This window comes from Scyliorhinus torazame, chromosome 8, assembly GCF_047496885.1.
Source record: "Scyliorhinus torazame isolate Kashiwa2021f chromosome 8, sScyTor2.1, whole genome shotgun sequence".
Lineage (NCBI taxonomy): Eukaryota > Metazoa > Chordata > Chondrichthyes > Carcharhiniformes > Scyliorhinidae > Scyliorhinus > Scyliorhinus torazame.
This window is the reverse complement of record NC_092714.1, coordinates 75185982-75208871: the sequence shown is the minus strand read 5'-3', so window position 1 is coordinate 75208871 and position 22890 is coordinate 75185982. Positions and strand designations below refer to the sequence as shown.

Sequence of the window (22890 nt, the reverse complement as noted above, 5' to 3'; positions counted from 1 at the left end):
TTCGTCGAAAGATAACGCCAGGGACCCACTGGGCACCACCAGCAAAATTCCGAATGAACACCGGGTCACCAGGTGCAAACTGCCGAATCGGCCGATGCCGAGAAAGGCCATGTCCCTGCCGTTCTTTAGTGCGGAGTACTTTTGCGCCAATATCTGGGAAAACCATGCTAAGGCAGGTGCGAAGTCTCCGGACCATTAGGAGTTCCGCAGGAGCTACCCCAGTCACCGCATGTGGAGTGGTCCTATATGAAAACAAAAAACGAGCCAGTCTCGTGTCCATAGACCCGGAAGACTGCTTCTTTAGGCCTTATTTGAATGTCTGCACTGCACGCTCCGCCAACCCATTGGAAGCCAGGTGGTATGGAGCGGTGCGGATATGGCAAACTCGCAAACTCCTCACTTGTGAACGTAGTGCCGTTGTCCGTGACGAGCACCTCGGGAAGGCTATGCGTACTGAAAGACAAACGCATCTTCTCAATCGTTGCGCAGATTGCCATTAGCCCCCAGCCAGTGCCTACCATCTTATGCACCTCTAACTATTTAGATTCGGCATCGATTAATAGAAGGAACATGGATCCTTGAAAAAGGCTGGCAAAATTTGCATGCAAGCGTGCCCAAGGCCGCCCTGGCAAATGCTCCTGGCAAATGGAGCAGTTTTGGGCCACCTTCTCAATGGCGGTGTCGAGGCCTGCCCACCAGACATAACTCCGGGCCAACATTTTCATTTTGGTCACACCCGGATGCCCATTGTGCTAGTCCTGTAGTATCAGGTCCTGTCCTTTTTCCAGGACGACCACACAAATCCCCCACAAGAGGATACCGTTTTCCACGCTAACTCTGACAGCTTGGAGGAAAATACCCGCAACTCGCCTGGAAGCTGTCTATTTTGCACACCATACAGGACTATGTGCCGAACCTTTGACAAGAATGGCTCCGTCTGGGTTGCCGAGACAGGCAAGGAGTCCATAAAATTTAGGGTTGCAACATTCTCACCGGTCATGGGAGTCGACATGGAGCCAGTCGACAAAGGCGATCGGCTCAGTGCATCTGGGTCCCTGGTTTATGCACCAGAGAATACTCATAGACAGCGAGCAACAAAGCCCAGCGCTGGATCTGTGCGGAAGCAATGGGCGGTCTTGGCTTATCCTCTCGGAAAAGTCCCAGCAGAGGCTTATGATCAGTCAAGATAGTGAAATGGCGGCCATATACATACTGGTGGAAGCGTTTCACACCAAAGACCACCGGCAGGCCCTCCTTCTCGATCTGCACGTAATTCTTTTCTGCTGCAGTCAATGTGCGGGAGGAGAAAGCTATCGGCCGCTCGGCCCCGTTCTCCATCTTGTGGGACAGGACGGCCCCAATACCTTATGGGGATGCATCACATGTGATGAGCAAAGGCTTCCCAGGATCATAGTGGGTTAGTAACCCCGACGACGACAATTGCTGTTTTATCCACTGGAAAGCGGTTTCGTGTGGCTGACCCCAAACCCAGGTGTGATTGTTCTTTAGCAGAAGGTGCAACGGGGCCAGCGTACTTGCCAGATTGGGGAGGGACTTCCCGTAATAATTTACGAGGCCGAGAAAAGAACGAAGATGCGAAGTGTCAGTTGGGGCGGGGGCCTGTTGAATTGGCGCATCTTCTCTGCGACGGGGTGCAAACCTTTGCGGTCCATCCGATAACCCAGGTAGACCACTTCCTTCGCCTGAAAGACGCACTTTGTACGACGTAAACGGACTCCAGGCTCTGAGACGCGTCTAAGGACAGCCTCCAAATTTTCCAAATGTTCCTGCTCCGCGTCCCTGTAATCAAAACGTAGTCTTAGTAGACAGCAGCAAACCTCTCAAGATGCCCTCCATGATGCGTTGAAAGATAGCGCGGGCAGAGGATACCCCAAAGGGCAATCGTGTATATTCATACAGGTCCTTGCGTGTATTAATAGTTATATATGGCCAGGAGGCAGGGTCCAGCTCCAACTGTGGGTAGGCGTGACTCATATCTAATTTTGTGAATGACAGTCCGCCTGCAAGCTTCACGTAGAGATCTTCTATGCGGGGCATTGGATATCGGTCGAGCCGGGAAGCCGTATTCACTGTAAGTTTATAGTCGCCGCACAAGCGAACTGTGGCATCTGGCTTCATTACAGGTACAATTGGCGCTGCCCAGTCAGCGAAACGGACGGGCCTGATAATACCCAAGGATTCCAAATGAGTGAGCTCCCCTTCTACCTTCTCGAGCAAAGCGTAAGGCACCGGACGCACCCGGAAATAGCGCAGCGTGACTCCTGGTTCAACCTGGATACAGGCTACGGCACCTTTTATCTTCCCCAAACCGGGCTGGAATACATCTGGGTACCGTCCTAGTACCTCCGTCAACCCTCCAGAACCTGTTTGAAGGATGTGCTGCCACTGCAGCCGCAAATGGTGCAACCAGTCCTGACCCAACAGGCTAGGCCCGTGTCCGCGCACCACAATAAGTTAGAAACACCCCTCTTGGCGTCCATAAACAACAGGGGTCATCGTAGTTCCAGCGATGTCCAATGGTTCCCCCGTGTAGGTTGCCAACCAGGCCTGTGTATCGGTTAATGTAAGGGTCTGTATACCCTGGGTAAGGGTCTGTATACCCTGTCTGACGTGGTCGAATGTCCTCTGGACGATCACGGAGACCGCTGCGCCAGTGTCCAACTCCATCTCAAGCGGGTGACCATTGACCCGTACTGTCACCTTAATGGGGGCCACACAGGGAGCTGCCACATAATGCAGCTGCAGGCAGTCGTCCTCCATCTCCACATCCTTGGGAGTAGTCCCCGCAGGTTCATCCAAATGGAAGGTACGGCCCCTGGGCTGGCCCCAGTTTCTGTCGGAACGACGGCGCCTCTTGCGCCCCCAGGACCGGTGTCCGCGACGGGGTCGGTGTCCACAAGTCTGACACTGACATGGCTCCACATCCATCGGTTCTCGATGAAGGCTTCCTTCGGGGAGGAAAGTCCGGCGGCCACTGGCGTTGATACGGACGCTGCCCCACCCAAGGTACGGCATGGGTGCGGGGAGACACTTTGGGACGGAAGCGGTTGCGCCCTAAAGCGTGCACCTCCATTCCCTGTAGCTCCTGCACTCCCGTTCTGCGCTCTCTCGGGACAATACTATCAGAATGGCCTGTTGAAAAGTCAACGTTGGCTCAGCTAACAACTTTCTCTGGGTGGCTGCATTGTTAATACTGCAAACTAAACGGTCGCGTAACATTTCTGACAATGTCTCACCATAGTCACAGTACTCCGCAATCCTACGTAGCCTGGATAGAAACTCTGCAAGGGATTCTCCTGGGGTCCTCTCAGCGGTATTAAACTGGTAACGCTGGACTATCGTGGACGGGGTTGGGTTAAAATGTTACCCCACTAAGGTCACAAGTTCATCAAACGTCTTGGTGTTCGGCGCAGCTGGGTATGTAAGGCTCCTTATCACTCCAAACGTATGAGGGCCGCAGGCGGTGAGCAAAATGACCACCTGGTGCTCGTTTTTGGTCATGTTGTTTGCCCGGAAATAGTAACGCAGCCGTTGTGCGTACTGGTTCCAATACTCCAGCGCAGCATCAAAGACATCCAAATGTCCATCAAGAGGCATGGTGTAACAGAAAAAAAACTTCCAACCTGTATCCATCAAAAATCCAGGGAGGTGGCTTCAGCAGCGTAGACAGCTATTCACTTTAACCCTCGTCACCAGTTTTGTGAGGGCCACAAAGAATCCAGCTCGAGTTTGTAGAACAGAAAGAAAATTTTGTTTACAATAACATATAAATATATATATATATATATATATATATATACAACAGCAGCAGCAACTCCCTTGCTGCTCACTCCTCTCTAGCTGGTTCCATACTGGCCAGCTTTATTTATGCAGGGACCTGCTAATGATTTCTCCGCCCCCCTTATTGGGGAAGCTCATACTCCCCTAAGGATTGTGAGATTGCCATTAGTCCCCAGCCAGTGGTAAGCAGGCAGGTTATAACAGAAAGTAATTCATGGAATGTACAAAATGATTTGAAGAGGTTTTTGAAAATGAGGAGCGAAATACCACGGTGCTAAGGTTTAGGCAGTAAAGTTTAATGGTACAGTGGAGTAATTATTGATGGCTCTGCCACTAATGTTACAACAAAGTGAATTGATGGGCAGCACGGTGGCGCAGTGGGTTAGCACTGCTGCCTCACGGCGCCAAGGTCCCAGTTTCGATCCCGGCTCGTGTGAATTTTTCACATTCTCCCCGTGTTTGCGTGGGCTTCGCCCCCACAACCCAAAGATATGCAGGCTAGGTGGATTGGCCACGCTAAATTGTCCCTTAATTGGAAAAAAAATTAATTGGGTACTCTAAATTTAAAAAAAAAAGTGAATTGAGAACTGAAGACAACTATAACAAAAAGAATAGAGGGTGAATGCTGTTAAGAAGAGAAAAAATTACAAAGACTAGAAAACGTTTCACAGATTGAGCTGTGTAATGGAATTTGATCGTTACAGACTATCCACACATGCATACTTTCAGCAAGAAGCACTTTATTTTAGATGTTTCACTTGGAACTAACATACTAAAGCATACCTGTTTGTCAAAGACAACCCACGCTGGTGCATCACTACCCTGTCCCTTTGGGAATACACTGAACTTAGGTTTCAGCTTCTGACCAAGCAGTGGTTCGCCGCCAATGCCTGGTTTTTCCTCTCCCACCATGGTAGGGACATCATTTGGGAAGTCAAAGTGATGAGATTTATGAAATTTTTCCTTTCCTAACTATAATAAGGAAACAAACAACTATTAGCATTGGAAAAAAATCAACACAGGTTTCACTTTCACTTTGAATTCTAAAATAAACACTATTGGGTGACATTTTAACTCAGTCAAAACCCATTTAACTTACATAGAATTCAAATCAAAAATTCAGCTGGTTCTTTGAGGTCCTTTCAGGAAAGAAACACACACAGTATCTTATTCAGTATGTCTGTATATGGCTGCAGTCCAACAATAATTTACTTGACATTTAGCTGGCTTCTGAAGAATCCGATCAAGCCACCCCATTCTATAAAACTGCCTGTCATCTGTCATGTTCAAAAACTGCCATCTCCTAAGGGCAATGAGGGATAGGCAATAAATGCTTACTTTGACTCCCATATCGTGAGTTCCAGATCGTGGGAATCAATTTTAAGAAGTATGCACCTCACCTGTCCAGCATTAGGATTGCCAAGATTTTATTTCCTGAACAATTTCCCCCTTCTTTGTGCTGGTGGATAATTTTGATCTATGCACCTTGTTATTCATCAACCGTCCAAAACACAATCTTTCACATTTTACCCTCTCACAAAAACTTCCAGAATTTTCAAAACTTTCATCAGATCTCCATCATCTTTCTCTGTTCTGGTGGGAAAACTAATTTCCCCCCCATTTTTCAACATATTACTTCTGATAGCATTCTTCTGAACCTTTGTAACCCTTTATAATGTTCTGTAAACAATGGCAGAATCTTGTGGAGGTGACATGGTCTCAGCAGCTGGTTGGAGAGCCAGTGAGACCACCGATCGCCTCTTTCAGGAAAGTCCCATTACATCTTGTGCCACTCTGGCGCTTGACAGGCGAGCAGCAGGCCTTCCCTGAGATCAAGACTCCATGGCCCGAAATGCTGACCGCTGAGAGCTGCCAGCCAATCAGAGACTGGTAGCTGTTATGTACTCAGCAATGCCACTGGGGAGTTGGTGGATGCTGCTGGTACCACACCCACTTGAGGCTTCAGATTGAGGAGGGGGACAGGCTTAGGTGGGTTATGACAGGCAGGGGATTGGACAGCGTAGGTTGCGGGAGAGGGGGCTCGGCAGCAAGGGGATAGAGGTGATTCTCAGCAGGCTCTCTGCTTCCCCATGTCAGAATCAGGATCTAACTGCCCTTGAATGAGGAGAAAAACTGCCCCCCCCCTCCCCAAGGAGTCCACAAGCAAACATGCCAGGGTTTGTTTGTTGTGTTTCCTGAATGGTGAACCCTCCACACGCTGTTGGGTTCATACCAGTGGCAGCAAATCTTTAAGTGGGCATTAACTGCCCACATTCGTGACTGGTCTGGGCCTTGGGTGAATCCCAGTGAAGTTGGAAGTGTAGAATTGTGATTCATGTTGAAAATGTTTTAAGTGCGGTACAGCTGTAAGACCTTACAGGCTTCAAAGTTGGTGCCCCCATTCACTGCAAAAAAATGGATTTCCCACGCTTGCTGCTTTTGATAGACTTTGCAAAATGGCAGCAGCGCACTTCTGGAGGGGCACGGGTCTGCTGATTTGATTTACTCAGCGATGTAGAGTTGTGAGTAGTGAGTCAGGTAAATTAACTGCACATTTACTGTTTAAGGATTTGGACAGTCGCCAGATTCCCGAGATTGAGCAAGTTAATATTCTTCATTTCAACCCAGAGTTGGGAATCGAGATTAGTGCTGGGTTTCATACAAATTTTTTTAAGGGGCTTCTTGGACTGGCTGTAGCCTGGAAGATAAAAAGATTTATCTCACCATTGCAGGTTATAGACTCTGTGTGCTGAAGTTAGACTTCCAAAGGACATTTAATGGTGCCTTCTGTCTCAGTAAAACAGTTCCCTTCAGCTTCTAGACTCTTCTGTCTTGAGCTTTTCTGACAGATTTTCTCAGCATTGGTAACTTCAGTTAGGAGCTTCTATCAGTTCAAAATCTGTGGAATATTTTCTTTTTCTTAGTTTTTCAGCATTCTTGTATGATTGAGGGTTTTTGATCCCAAGCTGACATGACGTAGTAATGGTGTTGGTTATAGAACTTGGCTGTTAAGGGAGTCTTCGAAGTCTTCTGTATGTTCACAGCAAGTTTTTACTAACTATTTGTAACTACATATGTACAATGAAAACTACACGAAAGGATCTATCTCCGTGTCTAGGTCTCAACACATCTCTTGTATACAGCAGGAGTTATCGGTCACATTAAAAGATTAACAAGGAGGCAGCACGGTGGCACAGTGGTTAGCACAGCTGCATCACGGCGCCAAGGTGTCAGGTTCGATCCCGGCTCTGGGTCACTGTCCGTGTGGAGTTTGCACATTCTCCCCATGTTTGCATGGGTTTCGCCCCCACAATCCAAAGATGTGCAGGGTAGGTGGATTGGCCTCGCTACATTGCCCCTTAATTGGAAAAAATGAATTGGGTACTCTAAAAAATTTTTAAAAAAGATTAACAAGGGTTATCTTTTCAGTACATTAAAGTATTAGTTACCTACTATATAACATGTTAGTCATATTGCTTTTAGTTTGTTTGTTACAGTTAGGTTTAAAACTTGAAATCTTGTGAGGTTCCTTTAAGTCTGTCACTGGACAGACTGTTACGGGGATCATAACAGTGTTCCCATGCATATGCTGTCCTTGTCCTTCCAGGTCGTAACAGCCGCGGGTTTGGAAGATGCTGTTGAAGGACATCCATGCTGCCCGCTCCATGGTCTGGAAATGCTTCTTAAAAGATGGCATTACAAAATGGGGCAAAGCATCCTAACTGTGCAGTGGCCAATGATTTGAATAGGCTCAGCATTTCTTTTGACTTTATGTTTTATAATCCAAGAAAGAAACCTGGAATGTTATATCGATGTGATGTTTTGTTTATTTGAATTCCCAAATTTATCTGCTCCTCTGCCTCTTCTAAAGGTTTAGGGCTTGGTCTATATATCCTCCTTTTTTTCTTCCTCGCAGAATGCACCCATCACATTTCTCTCTATTAAAATTCATGACATGTACTAAATTAACATATCTATAAACTTCTGAAGTTACCTGGTCCAGGAAAAATAACACCTAAACAGAGACTATGATCTCTGAGTGTTACACTCCTCCATGGCAATGTGGTAGGGAGAGGGGCCCTTCCTCAGTTCTAATTTCTCTTTAAAATGAGTGGATGGACATGGGTTGTGGCTTAGAACTCTAAAGAGGGAAAGTTTAATTTTTTTCTTGTAAGCTTGTCAAAAGGCCGTGGGCGCGATTTAATAGGGAAAAAGGAATCCCGTTTTGAACCCGTTTGGTGGGGTGTTTCTCGAAGCCTGCAGCGCCGAGAACAACCCCGCTAATAAACGGGATTCTGCTTCTTTTCTGGGTCGCTGTGAGGAATGTCCCGCCGAGGCCACACTTATACTCATTTCCTGAACTGGAGTCGCAATCTCTCGACCTCCCCACCGCTGCCTCTGGACCTCTCCAATGACCCAACTTATCAATTAGGGGGTCCTCAAGGCCCCCTGCACCCCATCTCAAATGGGCAGGGCATTCCAAATCCCATCAGATCCTTCCCAATGACCTGCGGGAGACACACCTCCAACCTGAGCGGCAACACATTAACTAAAATCTTTGCGTCCATGTTCAACAACGAGATTGGTTGATATGACCAACATTCCACGGGGCCCCTATATTCCTTCACAAGGAGTGAAATGGAGGCCTGGCTATTGTTTCTGGGAGCACTCCCCAAGCCACCGCATCCTCAAATGCTTCCATCAGCAGCGAGACCAACCTGTCCATTAACTTTTTATGAAACTCCACCAAGAATCCATCCGGCCCATTGCCTTTCCCTTCTGCATATTCCCAATTGTATTCCTAACTGCCTCTGCCCTCAGTGGCTCATCCAATCCCTCCCAATCATTCTCCACCCTTGGACACTTCAACCCCTCCAAAAAAATCAACCATATCTGTCTTTTTAAAAATAAATTTAGAGTACCCAATTATTTCTTTGCAATTAAGGGGCAATTTAGCATGGCAAATCCACCTAACCTGCACATCTTTGGGTTGTGGGGGTGAAACCCACGCAGCCACGGGGAGAATGTACAAAGTGCTCACAGACAGTGACCTGGGGCCCAGATGGAACCAGGATCCTCAGCGCCATAGGCAGCAGTGCTAACCATTGCGCCACAGTGCTGCCCCGATTGTGTCTGTCTGAATCATCCTCCAGAGGTTCCAAGCTTTACACATTTTGTAAAACCCCTCAAGCACTCTATTCACATTCTCCAGGGCCTAAGCCAACTCATCCCTCTGATCTGATATCCGCCAATTCACCTTATAGAGATCTTTAAGTAATGACTAGCTCTCTATTTTTCATTCATCTTTCTCAACCAATGTCTAGTGCCTTTGACATTGTCAACTACAACACTCCTCTTCCAAATCTCCTCTTCCATCCACTACTTGGATTCTGCTTTTACATCATTTGAGACAGATAATGTAATGTCCCCACAGCTCCCTAAGTGAGATCAACTAAGTCAACACAGACCATGGATTGAATCAGTGAACTTTTTGCTCTATGTGGCCCAGACATTTTCTCCTTAACTGCGGCTTTAGTCTAGGTAAGATTAAACATCCTGCTCTATGATGGTTCAACTGGAATTGCAGGCTAAAAATAAGGAGAAAATCTGACTCTATCAGCTTCCAGGATAGATAGAGATCATTCATACATCAGACGGGGTACCCATGCAAGTAACAATATATTTTGAGCACATGTGGCTGGCTTTCTTGTCACAGGAGGAGGGACTGTACAGGGAAAGGCAAAGGCTACATGTAGAATTTGACTTGCTGACTACAGGCACTGCAGAGGCACAATGGAGGAAGGCACAGGGTGTACAGTACGAATATGGGGAGAAGGCGAGCAGGTTGCTGGCACACCAATTGAGGAAAAGGGGAGCAGCGAGGGAAATAGGGGGAGTGAGGGATGAGGAAGGAGAGATGGAGCGGGGAGCGGAGAGAGTGAATGGAGTGTTCAAGACATTTTATAAAAAATTATATGAAGCTCAACCCCCGGATGGGAGGGAGAGAATGATGGGCTTCTTGGATCGGCTGGAATTTCCCAAGGTGGAAGAGCAGGAAAGGGTGGGACTGGGAGCACAGATCGAGGTAGAAGAAGTGGTGAAAGGAATTAGGAGCATGCAGGCGGGAAAGGCCCCGGGACCGGATGGATTCCCAGTCGAATTTTATAGAAAATATGTGGACTTGCTCGCCCCGGTATTGACGAGGACCTTTAATGAGGCAAAGGAAAGGGGACAACTGCCCCCGACTATGTTTGAAGCAACGATATCGCTTCTCTTAAAGAAGGAAAAGGACCCGCTACAATGCGGGTCCTATAGACCTATTTCCCTCCTAAATGTAGATGCCAAGATCCTGGCCAAGGTAATGGCAATGAGAATAGAGGAATGTGTCCCGGGGGTGGTCCACGAGGACCAAACTGGGTTTGTGAAGGGGAGACAGCTGAACACGAATATACGGAGGCTGTTAGGGGTAATGATGATGCCCCCACCAGAGGGGGAAACGGAGATAGTAGTGGCGATGGATGCCGAGAAAGCATTTGATAGAGTGGAGTGGGATTATTTGTGGGAGGTGTTGAGGAGATTTGGTTTTGGAGAGGGGTATGTTAGATGGGTGCAGCTGTTGTATAGGGCCCCGATGGCGAGCGTGGTTACGAATGGACGGGGATCTGCATATTTTCGGCTCCATAGAGGGACAAGGCAGGGATGTCCTCTGTCCCCATTATTGTTTGCGCTGGCGATTGAGCCCCTGGCGATAGCGTTGAGGGGTTCCAAGAAGTGGAGGGGAGTACTTAGAGGAGAAGAACACCGGGTATCTTTGTATGCGGACGATTTGCTACTATACGTGGCAGACCCGGCGGAGGGGATGCCAGAAATAATGCAGATACTTGGGGAGTTTGGGGATTTTTCAGGGTATAAATTGAACATGGGGAAAAGTGAGTTGTTTGTGGTGCATCCAGGGGAGCAGAGTGGAGAAATAGAGGACCTACCGTTGGGGAAGGTAACAAGGGACTTTCGTTACCTGGGGATCCAGATAGCCAAGAATTGGGGCACATTGCATAGGTTAAATTTAACGCGGTTGGTGGAACAAATGGAGGAGGATTTTAAGAGATGGGATATGGTATCCCTGTCACTGGCAGGGAGGGTGCAGGCGGTTAAGATGGTGGTCCTCCCGAGATTCCTCTTTGTGTTTCAGTGCCTCCCGGTGGTGATCACGAAGACTTTTTTAAAAAGGATTGAAAAGTGCATCATGGGTTTTGTGTGGGCCGGGAAGACCCCGAGAGTGAGGAAGGGATTCTTACAGCGTAGCAGGGATAGGGGGGGCTGGCACTACCGAGCCTAAGTGAGTATTATTGGGCCGCTAATATTTCAATGGTGAGTAAGTGGATGGGAGAGGAGGAGGGAGTGGCGTGGAAGAGATTAGAGAGGGCGTCCTGTAGGGGGACTAGCCTACAGGCTATGGTGACAGCCCCATTGCCGTTCTCACCGAGGAACTACACCACAAGCCCGGTGGTGGTGGCTACACTGAAGATTTGGGGACAGTGGAGACGGCATAGGGGAAAGACTGGAGCCTTGGGGGGGTCCCCGATAAGAAACAACCATTGGTTTGCCCCGGGGGGAATGGATGGGGGATATGGAATGTGGCAAAGAGCAGGAATAACGCAACTGAAAGATCTGTTTGTGAATGGGAAGTTCGCGAGTCTGGGAGCGCTGACCGAGAAATATGGGTTGCCCCAAGGGAATGCATTCAGGTATATGCAACTGAGGGCTTTTGCGAGGCAACAGGTGAGGGAATTCCCGCAGCTCCCGACACGGATCTATTAAAAAGAGGTGCAGGACAGAGTGATCTCAAAGACATGGGTGGGGGATGGTAAGGTGTCAGATATATATAGGGAAATGAGGGACGAAGGGGAGACTATGGTCGATGAACTAAAAGGGAAATGGGAAGAAGAGCTGGGGGAGGAGATCGAGGAGGGGCTGTGGGCAGATGCCCTAAGCAGGGTAAACTCGTCGTCCTCGTGTGCCAGGCTAAGCCTGATTCAGTTTAAGGTATTACACAGGGCGCATATGACTGGAGCACAGCTCAGTAAATTTTTTGGGGTGGAGGATAGGTGTGCGAGGTGCTCGAGAAGCCCGGCGAATCATACCCATATGTTTTGGTCATGCCCGGCACTACAGGGGTTTTGGATGGGGGTGACAAAGGTGCTTTCAAAAGTAGTGGGGGTCCGGGTCGAACCAAGCTGGGGGTGGCTATATTTGGGGTTGCACAAGAGCCGGGAGTGCAGGAGGCGAGAGAGGCCGAATTTTTGGCCTTTGCGTCCCTAGTAGCCCGGCGCAGGATATTGTTAATATGGAAAGAAGCCAAGCCCCCGGGGGTGGAGACCTGGATAAATGACATGGCAGGGTTTATAAAGCTAGAGCGGATTAAGTTCGTTCTAAGGGGGTCGGCTCAAGGGTTCACCAGGCGGTGGCAACCGTTCGTCGAATACCTCGCAGAAAGATAGATGGAATGGAAAAAAGAAGGCAGCAGCAGCAGCCCAGGATCGGGGGGGGGGGAGGAGGAGGAATCAGAAGGACTCTCAGGGTTGTTAATATATACTGTATAATATGTATAGGTCGTTGCGACAGATAATTATATATTGGTCTGTTAAATTATATTTTTGGAGAGTGTTACTTGTGATAAGGCAGTTGCCAATTAGGGTTAGTTTTCATTTTTGTTATTTATTATTTATTCATTTTTTGTTTATAAAATAGGTCATTGTTATTTGTGTTGTTATAATATTGTGTAAAGGATGCACAATGTACTGTGTTGGTTGACCAAAAATTTTCAATAAAATATTTATTTTTTAAAAAAGTTCTTGCAGCAACCGCTCCCGTTCCTTACTCTCCTGCTTCCCTTTATGTGCCCTTATTGATATCAGCTCCCCTCTAACCACCGCCTTCAGCGCCTCCCAGACCACTCCCACCTGGACCTCCCCATTATCATTGAGTTCCAAGTACTTTTCAATGCACCCCCTCACCCTTAGACACACCCCCTCATCTGCCATTAGTCCCATGTCCATTCTCCAGGGTGGGCGCCCTCCTGTTTCCTCCCCTATCTCCAAGTCTACCCAGTGTGGAACGTGATCCGAAATGGCTATAGCCGTATACTCCGTTCCCCTCACCTTCGGGATCAACGCCCTTCCCAGCACAAAAAAGTCTATTCGCGAGTAGACTTTATGGACATAGGAGAAAAACGAGAACTGCTTACTCCTAGGTCTGCTAAATCTCCACGGGTCTGCACCTCCCATCTGCTCCATAAAATCTTTAAGTACCTTGGCTGCTGCCGGCCTCCTTCCAGTCCTGGACTTCGACCCATCCAGCCCTGGTTCCAACACCGTATTAAAATCTCCCCCCATTATCAGCTTTCCCATCTCTAGGTCCGGAATGCGTCCTAGCATCCGCCTCATAAAATTGGCATCATCCCAGTTCGGGGCATATACGTTTACCAAAACCACCGTCTCCCCCTGTAGTTTGCCACTCACCATCACGTATCTGCCCCCGTTATCCGCCACTATAGTCTTTGCCTCGAACATTACCCGCTTCCCCACTAATATAGCCACCCCCCCTGTTTTTCGCATCTAGCCCCGAATGGAACACCTGCCCCACCCATCCTATGCGTAGCCTAACCTGGTCTATCAGTTTCAGGTGCGTTTCCTGTAACATAACCACATCTGCCTTAGGTTTCTTAAGGTGTGCGAGTACCCGTGCCCTCTTTATCGGCCCGTTCAGCCCTCTCACGTTCCACGTGATCAGCCGGGTTGCGGGGCTTCCTACCGCCCCCCCCCCCCCCCCCCCCCCCCCCCGCCCCCCCCTTGTCGATTAGCCATCCCCTTTTTCCAGCTCCTCACCCGGTTCCCACGCAGCTGTATCTCCCCCAGGCGGTGCCCCCCCGCCCATCCCCTCCCATACCAGCTCCCCCCTCTCCCCAGCAGCAGCAACCGAGTAATTCCCCCCTCCCACCCCCCCCCCGCTAGATCCCCCGCTAGCGTAATTACTCCCCCCATGTTGCTCCCGAAAGTCAGCAAACTCTGGCCAACCTCGGCTTCCCCCGTGACCTCGGCTCGCACCGTGCGACGCCCCCTCCTTCCTGCTTCTCTATTCCCGCCATGATTATCATAGCGCGGGAACCAAGCCCGCGCTTCTCCCTTGGCCCCGCCCCAATGGCCAACGCCCCATCTCCTCCACCACCCCTCCTCACCACCTGTGGAAGAGAGAAAAGTTACCACATCGCAGGATTAGTACATAAAACTCCTCTTTCCCCCCTTTTTAACCCCCTTCTTCGCCCCCCACATTCGCCCCACCACTTTGTTCAAACGTTCTTTTTAATAACCCGCTCATTCCAGTTTTTCTTCCACAATAAAAGTCCACGCTTCATCCGCTGTCTCAAAGTAGTGGTGCTTTCCTCGATATGTGACCCACAGTCTTGCCGGTTGCAGCATTCCAAATTTTATCTTCTTTTTATGAAGCACCGCCTTGGCCCGATTAAAGCTCGCCCTCCTTCTCGCCACCTTCGCACTCCAGTCTTGATAAACGCGGATCACCGTGTTCTCCCATTTACTGCTCCGAATTTTCTTTGCCCATCTAAGGACCATTTCTCTATCCTTAAGATGGAGGAATCTCACCACTATGGCTCTGGGAATTTCTCCTGCTCTCGGTCCTCGCGCCATCACTCGGTATGCTCCCTCCACCTCCAACGGACCCGCCGGGGCCTCCGCTCCCATTAACGAGTGCAGCATCGTGCTCACATATGCCCCGACGTCCGCTCCCTCCACACATTCAGGAAGACCAAGAATCCTCAGGTTGTTCCTCCTTGCATTGTTCTCCAGTGCCTCCAACCTTTCCACACATCGTTTCTGATGTGCCTCATGCATCTCCGTCTTCACCACCAGGCCCTGTATGTCATCCTCATTCTCGGCTGCCTTTGCCTTCACGACCCGAAGCTCCCGCTCCTGGGTCTTTTGTTCCTCCTTTAGCCCTTCGATCGCCTGTAGTATCGGGGCCAACAGCTCTTTCTTCATTTCCTTTTTGAGCTCTTCCACACAGCATTTCAAGAACTCTTGTTGTTCAGGGCCCCATGTTAAACTGCCACCTTCCGACGCCATCTTGGTTTTTGCTTGCCTTCCTTGCCGCTGTTCTAAAGGATCCACTGCAATCCGGCCACTTTCTCCTCCTTTTTTCATCCGTATCCAGGGGGGATTCCCTTCTGGTTTACCGCACAGTGTTTTTAGCCGTCAAAATTGCCGTTGGGGCTCCTATCAAGAGTCCAAAAGTCCGTTTCACCGGGAGCTGCCGAAACGTGCGACTCAGCTGGTCATCGCCGCACCCGGAAGTGACAGTGAACATCTTAACAACCATTAATTCAAATACAACCCCCAAAGACTACAACACTAAGTAAACCTTTAAGCTTTCTTTTTTAACATCCATAAGACTTGAAACACCTTTTACCAGAAGCAGATCAGGTTAAAGTCACTACTGTTATTAGTTTTAAACACCAGAATCGATTTACAGTCTTTAGATTGGAGAGAAAGATTCATACACCTTCTGGCTGTGACTGCAGCTATCCAGCTCTGAAAACTAAATTAAAACACACCCTGCAGCAAACAGCCTAAAATGAAAGTAAAAAGCTGACAGACAGCCCAGCTCCACACACTCTCTGACATCACTACAGTAATAAACACCCATTTCTTAAAGGTACTCACACTACAGATATTTATACATACCCATTTATAAACACTCATTTTTTAAAGGCACTCTTACATGACACCTCCCCCCAAGAAAAACAAATAAGCCATCAACTTCAAGATGGTTTCATTTTTCACCTTTTCACTATCCTTTAAGAAATCATAGATTATCATAGAATTTACAGTGCAGAAGGAGGTCATTCGGCCCATCGAGTCTGCACCGGCTCTTGGAAAGAGCACCCTACCCAAGGTCAACACCTCCACCCTATCCCCATAACCCAGTAACCCCACCCAACACAGAATTTACAGTGCAGAAGGAGGCCATTCGGCCCATAGAGTCTGCACCGGCTCTTGGAAAGAGCACCCTACCCAAGGTCAACACCTCCACCCTATCCTCATAACCCAGTAACCCCACCCAACACTTAAGGGCAATTTTGGACACTAAGGGCAATTTATCATGGCCAATCCACCTCACCTGCACATCTTTGGACTGTGGGAGGAAACTGGAGCACCCGGAGGAAACCCACGCACACACGGGGAGGATGTGCAGACTCTGCACAGGCAGTGACCCAAGCCGGAATCGAACCTGGGACCCTGGAGCTGTGAAGCAAGTGTGCTAGCCACAATGCTACTGTGCTGCCCACAGTAAATATACTTTTTCGGTTCAAAAAAACAACACGCGCAAACAGGTATAATAATATAGTCCTTTTTTTTTTGTTTTCCTTCCTCCAACTGAAATCCTTCTCGATTGACAGTCTTTTTGAACAAGAAGGTGTCTGCACGATCCGTCCATTTCTCTACGCCTTGGCATTTCTCTTTAAAGTCAGATACTTTAGTTCAATCTGATCACAGAGTCCCTTGCAATTCTCCAACACAGGAGCATTGGTTATCACAGTTTTCAGGCAGTCAAATGCCTGTTGACACTCCGCTGACCACTGGAATTTGTTACGCTTCTTCAGCAAGTCCAGCAGTGGAGCAGTCACGCTACACAACTTTTGCACAAATGTTCGATCAAATCCACGCATGCCAAGAACTCGCATTATTTCCCTTCGTCTTGAGGTTATCGGATACTCCTCAATAACTGTTGGTTCCACATCCCATGTGACCATTCGATCCTGTCTGATTGTATGGCCAAGGAAAGTGAGTTTGGGCCTTTCCAAATTCACTTTTGGCTAGGTTTATCACCAAACCTGCCTCCTGAAGTCGATCAAATAACTCCATCAGATGTTTTAAATGTTCTTTCCATGTCTGGCTGAAAATTACCAGATCGTCGATGTATACCGCACAATTGAATAATCCTGAAACAACTTTGTTAGTTTTTTTTTTTACAAATATATTTATTCAAATTTTTCAACAAATTTTCAACAAACCGCCCCCCCCAACAAAAATAAAGAAACAAGAACACAACAATCAGAAATTATACATTGGATTTCCCCCATGGACAATAACCCCCCATATAACAATTAAAAACACAAATAGGGGGGAAAAAAACACCTTCACCCAAACGCCACCCCAAGAGAAACCCCCCCTCTTGGGCTGCTGCTGCTGCTGACCTCCTCCTAACGCTCCACGAGATAGTCTAGGAACGGTTGCCACCGCCTGAGGAACACTTGCACAGACCCTTGCAAGGCAAACTTTATCCTCTCCAGCTTGATGAACCCTGCCATGTCACTGATCCAAGCTTCCACACTCGGGGGCTTCGCATCCTTCCAGATCCAAGCTTCCACACTGGGGGGCTTTGCATCCTTCCAGAGTAGCAAAATCCTCTGCCGGGCTACCAGGGACACAAAGGCCAGAATACCGGCCTCTTTCGCCTCCTGCACTCCCGGCTCGTCCGATACCCCAAATAATGCCAATCCCCAGCTCGGCTTGACCCAGGCGTTCACCACCAAGGACATAGTTCTCGCAAAACCCCTCCAAAACCCATCCAGCGCCGGGCATGACCAGAACATATGGACGTGATTTGCCGGGCTCCCGGAGCACCTCCCACATCTGTCTTCCACCCCAAAGAACCTACTCAACCTCGCCCCTGTCATGTGCGCTCTGTGAGTAACTTTGAAGTATATTAGGCTGAGCCAGGCGCAAGAGGAGGAAGAATTAACCCTACTCAGGGCATCAGCCCACAGACCCTCATCTATCTCCTCCCCAAGCTCCTCCTCCCCCCACTTGCCCTTTAACTTCTCCACCGAGGCCTCCTCCTCTTCCTTCAGCTCCTGGTAAATCGCCGAAACCTTGCCTTCACCGAACCATACATCCGAAATGACCCTGTCCTGAATCCCACGTACCTCGGGAATTCCCTCACCTGCCGCCCCCCAAACTTCTCCTCCAGCGCCCTTAGGCTCGCAAACGTCCCATCGATGAACAGGTCCCCCATTCTTCTAATCCCTGCCCGATGCCAGCTCCGAAACCCCCCATCCATCCTTCCCGGGACGAACCGATGATTCTCCCGAATCGGGGACCAAACCAAGGCTCCCACCTCGCCCCTGTGTCGCCTCCACTGCCCCCAGATCTTCAGCGTCGCCGCCACCACCGGACCCGTGGTGTACCTTGTCGGTGAGAGCGGCAGCGGTGCCGTCACCAGCGCCCTCAGGCTCGTGCCCACACAGGACGACATCTCTAGCCTCTTCCACGCCGCCCCCTCTCCCTCCAGCACCCACTTATGGATCATCGCCACATTGGCTGCCCAATAATAGCCACACAAATTTGGCAGCGCCAGCCCCCCCCCCACCCCGTCCCTGCTATGCTCCAGAAACACTCTCTTCACCCTCGGGGTCTTATTCGCCCACACAAATCCCATGATGCTCCTGCTCACCCGTTTGAAAAAGGCCTTGGGGATCATAATGGGAAGGCACTGGAACACAAAGAGAAACCTCGGGAGGACCGTCATTTTGACCGACTGCACCCTACCCGCTAGTGAGAGTGGCAGCATATCCCATCTTCTAAAATCCTCCTCCATCTGCTTCACCAACCGCAAATTGAGCTTGTGCAGGGCCCCCCAGCTACTTGGATCCCTAGGTACAGAAAGCTCCTTTCCGCCCTCTCCAGCGGTAGCTCATCTATCCCCCTTACCTGGTCCCCTGAGTGCACCACAAAGAGCTCGCTCTTCCCTACATTGAGTTTATACCCCGAAAAGTCCCCAAACTCCCTAAGGATCTGCATGACCTCCGCCATCCCCTCCACTGGATCTGCCACATACAACAACAGGTCATCAGCATACAACGACACCCAGTGTTCCTCTCCCCCCCGGACCAGTCCCCTCCATTTCCTGGACTCCCTCAGTGCTTGGCCAACGGCTCAATTGCCGACCTGTAAAACCAATCTAAAGTCCATCTACACTATTCCATTACCATCCATATGTTTATCCAATGACCATTTAAATGCTCTTAATGTTGGCGAGTCCACTACTGTTGCAGGCAGGGCATTCCACGTCATTACTACTCTGAATAAAGAACATACCTCTGACATCTGTCCTATATCCATCTCCCCTCAATTTAAAGCTATGTCGCCTCATGCTAGCCATCACCATCTGAGGAAAGAGGCTCTCACTGTCCACCCTATCTAATCCTCTGATCATCTTGTATGCCTCTATTAAGTCACCTCTGAACATTCTTATAACGAAAACAGCCTCAAGTTCCTCAGCCTTTCCTCATACGATCATACGATCCACATTGCAATGGATCCTTGTCCCACTTCAAGATCAAGGAAATCAGCACCCTGGACATTGTCGGGGGCAAGGTCCCCCCCTCCCTCGCCTTATTAAAAGTCCTCACTAGCAACGGGACCAGCAGGTCCACGTATTTCCTGCAGAATTCAACCGGGAACCCATCAGCCCTGGGGCCTTCCCCGTTTGCATGCTCCCCAATCCTTTGACCAGCTCCTCCAGCCCAATCGGCGCCCCCAAACCAGCCACCTCCTCCTCCTCCACCCTCGGGAACCTCAGCTGATCTAGGAATCGGCGCATCCCCTCCTCCCCTGCTGGGGGGGCTCAGACCTGTACAGATCCCCATAGAAGTCTCTAATTACCTTGTTTATTCTCACCGCACTCCGCACCGTATTCCCCCCTCTATCCTTAACTCCACCGATCTCCCTCGCTGCCTCCCTCTTACGAAGCTGATATGCCAGCATCTGACTCACCTTCTCCCCATACTCATACGTTGCCCCCTGCGCTTTCCTCCACTGTGCCTCTGCTTTCCCCGTGGTCAACAAGTCGAATTCCGTCTGGAGGTTCCGTCGCTCCCTAAGTAGGGGCTACTCCTCGGGGGCCTCTGCATACCTCCTGTCTACCCTTAGAATCTCCCCCACCAACCTCTCCCTCCCCTCGCTCTCCTCCCTGCGGGCCCTAATGGGGATTAGCTCTCCCCTGACCACCGCCTTCAACGCCTCCCACACTACCCCCACCTGCACCTCCCCGTTGTCGTTGGCCTCCAAATATCTTTCAATACACCCCCGCACCCGCCCGCACACACCCTCATCCGCCAACAGTCCCACATTGAGGCGCCACAGTGGGCGCCGGTCCCTCTCCTCCCCCAACCCCAGCTCCACCCAATGCGGGACGTGGTCCGAGATGGCTATGGCTGAATATTCCATTCCCTCCACTTTCTGGATTAGCGCCCTACTCAAAATGAAAAAAATCTATCCGGGAATAGGCTATAATGACGTGGGAAAAGAAGGAAAATTCCCTGGCCAGCGGCCTGGCAAACCTCCATGGATCCACTCCCCCCATCTAGTCCATAAACCCCCTGAGCACCTTGGCCGCAGCCGGCCTCTTACCCGTCCTGGAGGTCCAGTGCTGGGTCCGGCACCGTGTTGAAGGCCCCCCCCCCCCCCCGGCCGCATTATCAAGCATCCTACCTCCAGATCCGGAACCGACCGAACATGCGTTTCATAAATCCGGCATCATCCCAATTCGGGGCATATACGTTCACCAGTACCACCCACACCCTCTGCAACCTACCACTCACCATCACATATCGACCTCCATTATCCACTACAATATTCAGTGCCTCGAACGACACCCGCTTCATCACCAGTATTGCAACCACTCTGTTCTTCGCATCCAGCCCTGAATGAAAGATCTGCCCTACCCATCCCTTTCTCAACCTAACCTGATCTGCCACCTTCAGATGTGTCTCCTGGAGCATAACCACGTCTGCCTTCAGTCCCTTTACGTGCACAAACACCCGGGCCCTCTTGACCAGCCCGTTCAGGCCCCTCACATTCCAAGTTATCAGCCGGATCGGAGGGCTACTCCTCCTCCTCCTCCTCCTCCCCCCCCCCCCCCCCCCCCCCTCCCACCGACTAGCCATCTCCTTTTCTGGGCCAGCCACGTGCCCGTGCCTCCCGCACCCTCCAGTCCCCCAGGCGGTGGACCCCAGCCCCGACTACCTCTCCTACTTCCAGTTCCCTTTTGGCCAATGCAGCAGCAACTCAGTTCCCCCCCTGCCCCCTCCCCCCGCTAGATCCTCATCTAGCCATTTTGCTCCCCCCATGACACTCCCGTAAGTCAGCTGACTCCTGCTGACCCCGGCCTCTCCCGCCATTCCATCGACCCCCCAGTGTGAGAATCCCCCCACCCCTTGGCAGTCAGTGTGCACTCCTCTCCAGCACCGCACTTCCGCCCCCCCCCCCCACCCGCCCCTGCCCCCATCCTTCCCTAACGCTGGAAAAAGCCCGCGCTTTCCTGAGCCGGCCCCGCCCCCTCTGGCGCAGCTCATTTTTGCTGCCTTACCCCAACTCCCCATCCCCGGGCCTCCACCCCCTCTCTTCCTCCGTGGGGCCCTGCCCCTCCAACACCGATGCCCACACTCTCCCACAGCCCCCACATCAAATCCATTCACCCATCCCCACCCAGCACTCAAACAAAAAGAACATTCCCCAAACACGGTAAACACAGTAAACATCCCCCCACGACAAACCCTCAATTTGAGTCCAACTTTTCAGTCTGTATAAAGTTCCATGTCTCATCGGGCGTTTCAAAATAGTGGTGCCGATCTTGGAACGTGACCCACAATCGCGCTGACTGCAGCATCCCGAACTTCACCCCCTTCCGATGGAGCATCGCCTTAGCCCGGTTGAAACCAGCCCTCTTCTTAGCCACCACCGCACTCCAGTCCTGATAAATTTGGATCTCCGTGTTCTCCCACCTGCTGCTCCGCTCTTTTTTGGCCCATCTCAGGACACACTCTCTGTCCATAAGGTGGTGGAACCTCACCACTACAGCTCTTGGCGGCTCGTTGGCTTTGGGTCTCCTTGCCAGGACCCGATGAGCCCCATCCAACTCCAGGGGCCTCGGGAAAGCTCCCGCGCCCATCAGCGAATTGAGCATCGTGCTCATATATGCCCTGGCATCGGGCCCCTCCACTCCTTCAGGGAGACCCAGAATCCGAAGATTCTTCCTCCTCGACCTATTCTCCAGGTCCTCGAATTTTTCCGCCCACCTCTTGTGCAGCACCTTGTGCGCCTCCACCTTCACTGCCAGGCCCAAGATTTCGTCCTCGTTCTCTGAAACTTTTTGCCGCACCTCCCGGATCGCCGCCCCTTGAGCTTTCTGGGTCTCCACAATATTCTCAATCGCCGCCTCCATTGGCGCCAGCATTTCTGTCTTCAGCTCCTCAAAGCAGCGTTTAAGAAACTGCTGCTGCTCCTGCGACCACTGCGCCCATGGTGCTTGGTCTCCACCCGTCGCCATCTTGCTTTTCCTCCCTCGCACTTTTCGCTGCACCAGGATCACTTTTTGAGCCACTCCACTCCTGGTCCAATCTATATAATGTCGGGAGGACCTTGCTGTCACCTTCCCACACTGGAAGCCGTCGAACAACTGTCGTTGGGGCCCCTCTGAAGAGCCCAAAAGTCCGTTCCCGGCGGGAGCTGCCGAACGTGCAACCGACCTCGGCATAGTCACAACCGGAAGTCGACTTTGTTAGTTAACCGTTGAAATGTGGCTGGTGCATTTTTTATGCCAAATGGCATAACTTTTAATTGGTACATACCATCTGTAGTCACAAAAGCTGAAATCTCCTTTGCCCTTTCGGATAAAGGTACCTGCCAGTAACCTTTAAGTAAATCCAGTTTGGAAATAAAAGCTGATTGTCCCACTTTCTCAATCCAATCCTCCAAACCTGGGATAGGATAAGAGTCCGTTCTTGTAACTGCATTAACCTTTCTATAGTGCACACACAACCGTTGGGCACCGTCTGGTTCAGGCTCCATCACTATGGGTGAGCTCCATTGGCTGCAACCCACTTCAATTATGCCATTTTTAAGCATACTCTCAATCTCTGTGTTAACCTGTGCCAATTTTAAAGGGTTAAGTCTATATGGATGTTGTTTGATTGGAATAGCCTTTCCCACATCTACATTTTAGTACATCCCA

At 50.2% G+C, this 22890-nt stretch overlaps 1 protein-coding gene across 3 annotated transcripts in view; it reads right to left on the bottom strand.

Moving 5' to 3' along the window:
* Positions 1 to 22890, bottom strand: part of efhc2 (EF-hand domain (C-terminal) containing 2) — a 232602-nt gene that overhangs the window by 203018 nt on the left and 6694 nt on the right. For all 3 annotated transcript variants that reach the window (XM_072513842.1, XM_072513841.1, XM_072513843.1), the window contains exon 2: positions 4585 to 4773. In XM_072513842.1, the coding sequence (XP_072369943.1) occupies positions 4585 to 4713 (129 nt within the window). In that variant the 5' untranslated portion in view covers positions 4714 to 4773. The remainder of the gene's footprint in view (positions 1 to 4584; positions 4774 to 22890) is intronic.